Source organism: Melanostigma gelatinosum (assembly GCF_949748355.1).
Source record: "Melanostigma gelatinosum genome assembly, chromosome: 2".
NCBI classification, from domain to species: domain Eukaryota; kingdom Metazoa; phylum Chordata; class Actinopteri; order Perciformes; family Zoarcidae; genus Melanostigma; species Melanostigma gelatinosum.
This window is the reverse complement of record NC_136635.1, coordinates 21,540,705-21,551,477: the sequence shown is the minus strand read 5'-3', so window position 1 is coordinate 21,551,477 and position 10,773 is coordinate 21,540,705. Positions and strand designations below refer to the sequence as shown.

The window sequence follows — 10,773 nt, the reverse complement described above, 5'->3', positions numbered from 1 at the left end:
ATCCGCCACCAAGGCCATAAAGAGCAATCTCCAATGTCTCCTAAGCAGGGCTCTGCTTTAAGGCGCATACCTACCCCCCTCACCCCTGCACACATCCAACACTAACTGCACCCCAAACCCCCGCCATGCCCTGCACTGAGGCAATTGGCAATAAAGACAATTATATTAAGCAACCATTTGAGATCCCATTAGGATTTGGTCGTCTGGCGCTTAAGGTTTGGGAGATGTGGGAGGTTTGATGCATCGCTTTGCCTCTTGTAATGGCCAGGATGACATCACATCGCTCAGGTCGTGACTGTGTTCTCAGGTGGCCTGCAATCAGATCATGTCCAGATGGTAAACGTCACTGGATGATGTTCTCCAGCTTGCGTAGGACCACAGAAATAGAATAGGAGTAGAACGGACAGTGAACCGTGGCGAGTGGTCATTTGACCGGCCCAAAAAAACAAATGCAGATTGTTGTGTGCTGCCAAAGTGACGACACACGTCAGTTGGGCCAGAAAGTGTTGTCGCAGCTCGCTGGGGAAGAGAGCGGACGCAGCTTCAGGAAGGCAGATGGCTGGCTAGTTATGTAAGTAGCTTGTCCTACTCCAGAGCGGCGGGGAGTGAGGTGGAGGGGCAACAAGCTAGCTAACTAGCCAGATGTCCGCTCGCTAACTAGCTTGTCAATTGGCTCTCTACGCATCGTAACGTTACCACACCACTGCTCATTTTGGTCGTTACTGTTAACCCTCACCTCAGTTGTTTGCCGTAAGTCGGTTTAGTTAATATGTAAGTAAGCCTCCTACAATGGTCGCAATGGCAAGGGTACACGTAAAAATGGCCGCCACTCTGGCCATCCTGCTTCTACATCGATTCTATTTCTTTGGGTAGGACAGTCAAAACTGGTGTAAAGTCATGTTCAACATTAAATATTTAACTGACTGGTAAAATAGAGGACATTTTTAAGTTTGTGATGAACAAGTCTGTCTGATTGACAATATCAGTTTCCCAGCGTAGGTCTCACACAGCCTTGTTTTTAACATCGATTGAGTGAGGATAGAGGTTATAACCTGGGGGCTAAAAAGTAGTGTTGCACTAGCAGACATCATTATCACAAAAAAAAACACTAAAACAGTGTGTTTGTGTGTGCACAGAACACCGCCGGAGGGTGGCATCACTCAATTATGTCTTCATCCCGCCTGGATTTCCCCGAGCCTTTCGGGAATTCAACCGAGTGGCCCTCCAATCACCAGCTGGCTCCTGTAACCTGCTGCGACTGATGTCTGCTGCAGACTGACCAGGACACAAGAAAAACTGGTTAATGTCCCCACTGTGTGGAACATTTAATATATCTCTTTAAAATATAAATGTCGGCCAATAATGGAAAACACCAAAAACATTCTGTGGAAGGTTAATGGAAAAAAAAGAAAAATAGAACACTGGCCTGATGAAAAGCTGTGGATCATAACTATGAATCTGTAAGAGGGATTATCCACAGTTGTGATATTACACACAAACACAGAAAAAGCACACGTGCACATGCATAAAAATGGAAATGATAGACAGCTGTAACCAATCAGGTTGCCCAAATGAAACTACCTGTTGCTGGGCTGAAGACCAGCTTAGATAATGCTGAGAATTCCCGACACCCATCTTTAAGCTAATCATCACACACAAAGCATATATATATATATATATACAGTATATATACGCACACACACACACACACACACACATATACACACACACACACACACCATCTCCTGCTGTGGTCTGATTAGTGGCCGGAACAATTACTGTAATCGAGTCATCTTAGCAAAGGAGCAGATAAGGAGTCAGACCTTTTCCTCCACCACTCCACCCCTCCGCCCTTATCACTCAGATTACCACACACGCACGCACACACACACACACACACACACACACACACACACACACACACACACACACACACACACACATAAATATACGGACAGAAATACAGGAGAAAGCTCTATTTCCGACATATGTTCACCCTGAAGAAAATAAATCGAATGCAATGAGCATTGAAGATGTGTAATTGTCCATATTTTTGTTCATATTTTCTCCAACACACTGCAATAACAATTATTAAAGCGTTTTATCAAAGACTGTTTTAAATTGTTTTTTGTTTGTTGTTGCTGTAAAGGGACAGGACAAAAGAGCCGGACAGGATTCTCTGTATAAAAACTACATTATCCATAGTTTCCGTCAGGTTTTCTGTTGGGGACAGCTTATCTGATAACTGCCATGAGCAGAAGGGAAAGAGTATTTGTTTTTGCCATACTTTGTCCATTAAGAGGAGCAGCACCTACACTGTATAACACCAGAATAACATAAGCTGATTGGCTAAATCCCCTCAAATATGTTGCTTTATTACATATTGACAATGCCTTATTATTCCAACACTTGTACCCCTTTTCATTGAGCCTCTTACCCCAAAACACACACAACTGCATTGCTGTAGACCCCAGCATAACCTAACCATATATTTTACATGATTTATTATTATTTCTAGTTTCCCTAAGCCCCTTTCGTCACCCCACAGCCTTTCTAACTGTGATATCTGAAAAACTATCATTATTTTTAGGTTTCCACAAAATATCAATGTCGTTAACTTTTGGTGCTGTACCAAAAACAGTGTAATTTATTTATCCTCCACTTTAAAATGCCTAATTGGTTACCGTCTTCTGCTCCTGGTTTTATAACTAAGATCTTGATTTTTTGCAGTTTATAATTATTTCTTTCACTAATATAAATTGTACTTACTAGACTAATTCCGGCCACACACAATGAGACACAAGGCCACACTTCCTGCAGTCGTTGCTTCCTTGCTGCTGAGTGGAAGATGCTGATTGAAATTGAATAGTAATATGAACAGTAGTGGCATTAATACTTCAAAGCCCCTGCCCTTTGCTTAGGAAAACCCCTCGGGAGTCTTAATCAATCTAAGCCCTCCACGTTTCCTTCAGTTGTGGGGCGCAAACATTTACTTTGAATTAAACAGCTTGAAAGAAAGCAAACAGACCTGTGGGGCACAACTAGATTTATTTATTTTATTTTTTCCAGCCACTTACAAAGTGTCATGGTGACAGCTGCGACATCCTTCTCGCCTACGTACTTTGCCCCCTCACTATCCTCACTATATTTTCTTTTAAAATAAAATGGCAGTTTCTCTTTTGTTTTAAACTGTAATTACTCATCTAACAAACTTTCTTTATCTAAGTTTCATCAGCAATCCCTTCTTGCAGGGAAGTCATGCTTCATCTCCAACTTTTCTCCTCACAAAACTTTATTATGGAATAATGACAATATTACAATAAGGAATACATCTCTTTGATAGCTTAAGTCCAAAGAACTATTGTCAACATTTTGTTTATTTTTGATGAACATGGCCTTATACGGTGAGCTTTTTATAAATAGACACAACTTTCCAATTCCTTTTGCAGAATACAACTCTGGGGATCACGGACAGAATGATGTGTTACAAAACTGTCTTGGCATCCCCAAAGTGGCTTTATGTTTAAGCCACACTAACACTGCTGTACTGAGCTACTGTGGGCTGGCATGATTTGAATGTGAGGTACAGTGCATAGCTTCAGAAAGTATTCAGATCCCTTTCATTTTTTGCACACCGGAATGTGTTGTAAATAGAATTTTAAATGAATAAAATATACACTTTTTCCCCCATCGATCTAACGTGTGAAAACGTGTTTTTAAAAATGTTGTCAAACACAATCAAGTGTGGAGAAAGTGAAGGGGTCTGAATACTTTGAAGCGACTACGTATTGTGACGACCCCTGCCTTCCTTACTTGTTTCCCAGATGGCAGGGGATGGTCAGTGCTAAATGGAACACCTGGACCTGGTGTTCCCTGCTGCTACCAGCAGTCTTTGTCTGCATCACTGCTGCAGTTCTCTCCCTCCTCCTGCCCTCTTTGCCCTTTTTAAACTATTCTTTAACTCCACTGCCACTCAGTTGCCTCAAAAGTGCACAAAATATGCAATTTTAAAAACGTTTTTTTTTTTTTTTAAATAGATTGGTTCTACATTAATTGCCAAAGAAGTGCCGGTTCATAACATTATACTTTAGCTAATGCCATGTATTTAAATCATTTCAAAGTAGATGTACCCTGAAATGTAAACATGTGCATTAGCCATTTAAAAGTAATAAATGTTTAACGATTTCAAAAGGTGAAGCTTATTTTTAAAAAGAAGTTGTCCAAAGTTAATAATTGTAATATTACTAAGATGACAGGTGTTTAATGTACACTTGTGGAGCACAGTATGCACTGATTTTTGCTGTGTACTTTTTTATTGTCCACTTTAGTGCATGTTTGGATGGATGGATTGTTTACCTGTTTTATTTAAATTTCTGATTAAGATTTTGTGCATCATGATATCTTCTCCTACTTATCTCATTTATCGAACATAAATAAGACGTGCTTCATACCAACGCTAGACAATATAAAGTCACACAAGCCTTTTTTCCTCAACTGCCCGTATCCTGAATCTCACAATTCCAATAATAACTTTTTATTGGTCAGAATGGTTTCAGAGATTCTCTAAATTACGAATGAGTCAATACAGCATGTTTGTCTCTCAAGCACTGAGTATTCTTGACAAACACTTCAGTACTGAAACCAGCCATCTCACTGTTTCACTGCTGAAGAGCACCTTGATACTGTATCTTCTATTTTCAAATATGCCTTTGCTGTTTCTACAACCTTCATCTCCAAAATCTCAATCTTTTGAGGAAATGCTACAGCTGACCAATGCACTTATTTCTAACCAACACTGGGAGCCACCCAGTGGGGAAGAAGTGACCGCAGTAAAACATAAGCATTGACAGCAGACTCTGGTGTGTGTGTGTGTGTGTGTGTGTGTGTGTGTGTGTGTGTGTGTGTGTGTGTGTGTGTGTGTGTGTGTGTGTGTGTGTGTGTGTGCGTGGTTCCTGAAAAAAGAGGCGGGGTACCAATCTGTCTGCGTTTTTCCTCCCCTCTGCCTACGCACTCAGCAGTGTGACGACTAGAGCTCATTACTCTCCGTCCTTCCGGTCACTATTTACCAGTGATGTAGGGGCAAAGATAAAAAGAGTGTAAGTCGACCGCTACTCTTTCATCATTAGGCACACCATCAGTCATATCTGTGAAGAACATCTTCAACTTGTGTTCTTACTTTGATATGATTTCCAATCAAATTTGTATACTATCATACTCCTGCAACTCTACAGTGCACTGCAATGAGTGGTATTTTAATTTTTTTTCAAACTGTTCTCCGTGGTATCCACCACCATTACGCTTCAATGCGGTCACATCTTGCAGCAGAGTGCCCTCTAGGGGTTTCAACTGCTCCAGAGCTTGATGAATATGACATCAAACCCTCTACGTGACCTCTGACCCCTCTGCGTAGATATGACCGTGAAGCTTTCTTCAAGACGGAGAAAGATTCTGCTTTTCACTGTTTTGTTTTTTGTTCTTTTTTAAGTAGTCCGAATGAAATTTTTAACCATAAATGTTTTTTTGTTTGTTTGCAAAACTGCAGTGTTCTAGTGTATTCATTAAATGTCCTCACTACAGCTGATGGAGGCCCTCTTCATCCCTTCCCTCATATTTCAAACTTAATAAAACCACCTCCATCTGGCTTCACATCAACACACTTCCTCACATTCACTGTGGAAGCAGATGACATGGATAAGGTGCAGGTCAAGTGGCCGTTGTTGACCATATTTAAATGTATAGTCACTCATGACTTTAGTTAGAAAGACCAACTCCCTCACGAGATAATGCCTAATATTAGGCAAGATAGTGTCTTATTGTTGTCTAGTAATATTGTCACGTAGTACCGACAGTGCTCAGCAGGAGTCAGCAACCTTCCAGTCTTATGAGCCTATAGCACAGTCGGAATTGAAATTGACAAGAATCCTTTGTTTCGTTGAAGGATGTGTCACTACTTCCGGTACTTGTTTTTCAATATAATAGCTGATTCTAAAATAAGAATTAAAAAAAAAGTTTTTAGTAAATGTTTAATGCGTGGTATTTGCTGCAATTTTAGATCAGGAACTGCAAGATTTACAGAAAGATAACAGGTAAAGGAGCTTGTCTGTCATGAAGAAATACATATTGATAAATGTTGAACAATACAGATGATTAATTGCTGTTTAGTGCTCTCTTGTGTGAAGTGGAATGAGATTTAACTGGACTGGCGGAATGCCACTGAACGTAACTGTAACACGATGTAAGGTGACTGAATTCAAGCGAATATCAGGATTTATTTTGAAAACTATAGCAGGAAGTGTAACGTTTTAACGTGTTTACGTTGACGGTGGACAGCGGAAGTGTCGCGTGACTGACTGGGGTCTTCAGCACATCTGGTAACAGGCACGTTTTCCCCCCATACTTCATCCTAAATAACGGTATTTTAAGTTGGCATTTAGTCATTTTCTCCTGGGGTGGAGTTAAACATTGTAAGTGACCTTCTTACTTACCGAGCCTGACCGGCACGTTTAGCTGCCCGCTAACTTGACGTTAACGGTCACCGGCTGCAGCTAATATGTCCCCCTGTGGAAACTGGTTGCAGCAACCGCAAGATTAACCACAAACGTAAGAGATGTAACGTGAAACATGTTCAACAGATACTGTCGACCAAAGTACACGAATACGTCAATGTAAACTTGTGCTTCTGGTGAAAACAATAATTTGGTCTAGCGTTATATAACTTAAATGAACGTTAATGGTGGAACAGGTTAGGTGAGGCACTGTGCGGTAACGTAAAGGGTTTTAGCTCACGTTATTTTCCCTATCGCTATCTTTTAATTCCGATTATAGGGTTTCTGAACTAACGTTAAACTGTATTCCTATTCGACAGCGGTCCTTCTTTGGTGGTTTGGTTCGACGAACAAATAAATACGTCAGGACTAACGTCAGCTAAAATGATCTATGTTTTAGCTATAAGGCTACTCGTCTCGTCCTAAAAGTTACTATTATTGTGTTGTGTGGAAACAATGTATATTCTACTTAGAACTGAGTTTGACAGACGAGAGTTTAACCGACGCGCTTTTAATTTGAAGGGGTAATAATTTGCCGGAAGAGCGGATGCTGCTCGCTGCCTCTAGCGCGATACAGAGGGAGGACGGAGTGGATTTCATTGGGAAGAAGTAGATCATCGCCAGGCGCTTCTCTGGCGATCTCTCTCCGTTATACGTGTAGGTTGGTGGTGTCACCTCCGGAATGAATCCACCAAGGTGCGTAGCTCGAAGGCGGGGTTGTTTTTTGGGGATGTTATGTAGTCAATCGGTAGGAAATGGCCAAAACGTTCTTCCTTTCCTGCCGCTACGACCCTTCAGCTTGCCTGGCAAATTAGCTGGCTAGCCCGTTTTGTTTTTTTCGTGCCTTTGAAGATAGCATGTGTTTGCTCGGTCACATCCACCAGCTGCTTTAACATCGTACTTAATTTATATTTCTCATTTTCCTTCCAGCGTCCACGCCTCTGTGGATTTAAATTAGCCTGGAATATGAGCAGAAGACGATAAGCAGCAGCAGCGGTGGAGGCTGGCTTCCTGCGGGATTCTGTCCAGGCTTTTTTTTTGTTTTTTTTCTCCGCCCGTGGACATGCCTCGTCTATGGAGCAAAGCGGAGCGCAGCTAGCTGGCTGACAGTCTGGCTAGCGCGACATTTCCAGGCTTTTGGATGATCGTTTAGCCGAAGGAGCTGATTTTATTTGGGATCAGCGCTACCTCCCCTACCCGTGTAAGGAGTCAACATGGGGGAGCCCAGCCTGGACGACGCCAACGTCAAGGTGGCCGTCCGTGTACGGCCCATGAACCGGAGAGGTGAGGGGGGCTCCAGTCTGTGGATTTGTTATCGTTACACTGACTCTCAAACGAACGCTGTACATGGAGGCTGCAACTGTTTTCATTGTCAGATTTTTTTATTTTATTTTTTCCAGGTTAACACAATGGAAACACTGAGACTGTGTAGTGCATCTAAATGTCAGGTTAACATTATTGCACATAGAACATCTCAGGTTTATATGATGCATAAACAACCACAGGCTTACTGTAAACAAAGTGCATTGCACAATAACAGGAGACCGGCTCCACTTAAGTACCCCCCCAGTTAATTTCCTGTCAGTCAGAAGTCACCCACCCATTAGTGAAATGAGCTCCTGCAGATAAAAAAGAAGCTGTGGTCTGGCTGGTCTGGATGGCACATGTTTGTACACAGTGCTGCCATAAGGGCTTCCCTCATGGCTGCCTGCCATCCCGCTAGATTTAAAGCTGAGCTGTTGTGTGAGATCTACTGTTAATAAGTCCAGATGCTTTCGGCTTCTTCGCTGGCTGACACCCAGATGCCAAATAGCCTCTTGACTTCATCTGTCACTTGCTGCAACAACATTTAACGTGGGCAACAGAAATAAATCAGATACAACTTTTCTCACGAGCATCATCGGTTACAAAGTATCTTTCACTAGAAATGAAGTTGCTCGGGGATGATGTATTTATCTGAACAGAGGCTGTTTTCTTACTCCCATCATCGCTGCCTCACTGACATTTGGCAAACACGCACGCATCTTCAGTCCGCCAAGTTCCCTCCTGGGACGCTACATATTCTGTCTATGTATTGTCACATCCTCGGCGCTAGTTTTAGAAAAGCCCGGGGTAACAAAGGCTCAGTGTTACACAAATCTGCATGCAAATGCTCCGGTCAATTATATTGCAACATTTTCAATGCAGCACACAGTAAAGGCCGGATCACTTTTTTTTTTTTCTGGTTGATTGCCAAGTGGTGTTTTTGCCGTGGGAGACCATGTGTCCCATGAAAGGAGGAGGAGGAGGAGAGCTGCTGAGGCAGAGTGGTTGACCGACAACTGGCAGAATGAATCATGTGTATCCTTCTCCCCCTCTCTCTCTCTCTCTCTCTCTCACTCTCTCCTCCGTGAGCTTGAGAAGTCGGTCACAAGACCAAGGCAGTGGATCGCCACACTGTTCCCATAAGCAGGGATCTACCGTGACCTTCGAATCTAGAGAACCTCAGCAGTCAACACTGTGTTGTCATTTCAGCCATAACACTGCAAGGTTAGACATTTGTTTTGGGGGATGCAAAAAAAATCCATGTGTTCCTAGTTTTTGGACGACAAACACGAGTCAGGTGACGTTTACTCAACTAAACGGTGCGACCGAGATGGAGGGGTCACAGGTCAGCTCTGGTGGAATCCAGCTTCAGATCCGGTACGGTTAGATTCAAAAAGCGATGATTTACTGTAATGCACTTCTTTGGCCACATCCCATTCATACAGGTGAAGGCAAACCTGTCTGCCAGATTCACTTGACCAACACACCACCTCTTTCTTTTTTTTGTGTTCCCCTTTAATTCCAGTGTTGATTGAACTCTGACTATAGACAACAAAATCCTCACTGTTTTTGTTCATTTTTAAAATAACCACGAGTCAAGCGCCAACAAATCCACCCTCAAAAGACCAAAGTCTCCCGGGTTCAGCCAAGTTTTCAAGAGAGGCGACCTGCGTTCCCTGTTGCTCGGTATCAAACATGCAACGCTTATTCTGTTAACAGTGTAAACAAATTCCTCCACAAGTCGTCCATTGCTCAGCGGTGAAGGTTAATTATGATTTGGGTGATGGTGAAAGAGCGATGGCTTACCAAAGGCAGTGGTAAAGGGGTTTGGAACCAGCAGTGCCAAGTTTCCAGCAGTGTCTTTCTGATTTCCCCCCCCCCCCCCCCCCCCCCCCCATCTGAATGGAGCTTCTGTCCATACCTGTGTTAATGTCAGACTTTTATGATTTCAAATAGCCCCCGAATACTTTATTAGCTCTGACTGGACACAAAATTATTCCGTCGCACGTCAGTCCAGAAGGACTGAATTGCCCCTCGAAAAATACAAATTCCACATTATTTGCAATCCAGTCCTCTGCACATTCTTTGAGCTGCTCAGTTCAGGTACAACTCCCTCCCTGTCCCCTGCTGCCAGACATTTGCTTCAGGACACATCAGCAGTAGTTATGGGATGGCGCTCTCATTTCCCCAGCTGGTGCAGTGATTCAGACCTGCGCATTTGAAATAATAAGCCGTCTTCTTTAACCTCGAGGGACCGGCCCCCGCGTGTCCCAGGTTGAGGAGGAGGAGGAGGAGGAGGAGGAGAGGTGGTTTAACAGCCCAGCTGGACAAAGGCAGGAAGGGAGTGAGTCTGAATGAATATTTGCTAACGTTGCGTAATGCTCCACGTTCCCATGGCCTTCGAAGAACAGAGCAACCCCAGGCGTAGCAACGGCAACACCGCGGCCAATCGGCTCCCCGGCCAGTGTGCCAAAAAACCCTCCGCACCGGTAGAAGGACCAGCGCGAAGTGGACAGTGGGAGCCGCCGGTTATGGAGCAGGGAGAGGCAGATAACAATGGGTACATTTATCCTCATCACCACCACATCGCATCAAACTTTCCCCTCTATTTAGCAGGAAGTGAAGCCGCAGGGGCACGTGGGTAATGTAGGCAGCCGCAGCAGAGGAAGAGAGAAAGTTCAGCCCCCTGTTTAACTTTATCTTGTTCTTTCGCTCTCACTGTCTTTTTGTCACTCACACTCTGTTGGCTCACGCTGCTTTCTTTCTTTTCACTCTGTGGTGTGTTTGACAGCAGAAGAATTGGAGGGTGATTCAGGTCCTCTGACTGTCTGACACCAAGTTTCCATGGCTCTGCCCCCGTGTTGCTGCCAGGAGCAGCAGCGTTTAGCATCAGATCCCTAATGTTCCTGGGTTGCACAGCTAG

At 43.4% G+C, this 10,773-nt stretch overlaps 1 protein-coding gene across 1 annotated transcript in view; it reads left to right on the top strand.

Annotated features, from left to right (window-relative positions):
* Nucleotides 1-7,753: 7,753 nt before the first annotated feature.
* Nucleotides 7,754-10,773, top strand: part of kif13ba (kinesin family member 13Ba) — a 33,251-nt gene continuing 30,231 nt past the window's right edge. Inside the window, exon 1 of the mRNA XM_079290004.1 lies at nt 7,754-7,829. Coding sequence (XP_079146130.1) covers nt 7,760-7,829 — 70 coding nt within the window. The 5' untranslated portion in view covers nt 7,754-7,759. The remainder of the gene's footprint in view (nt 7,830-10,773) is intronic.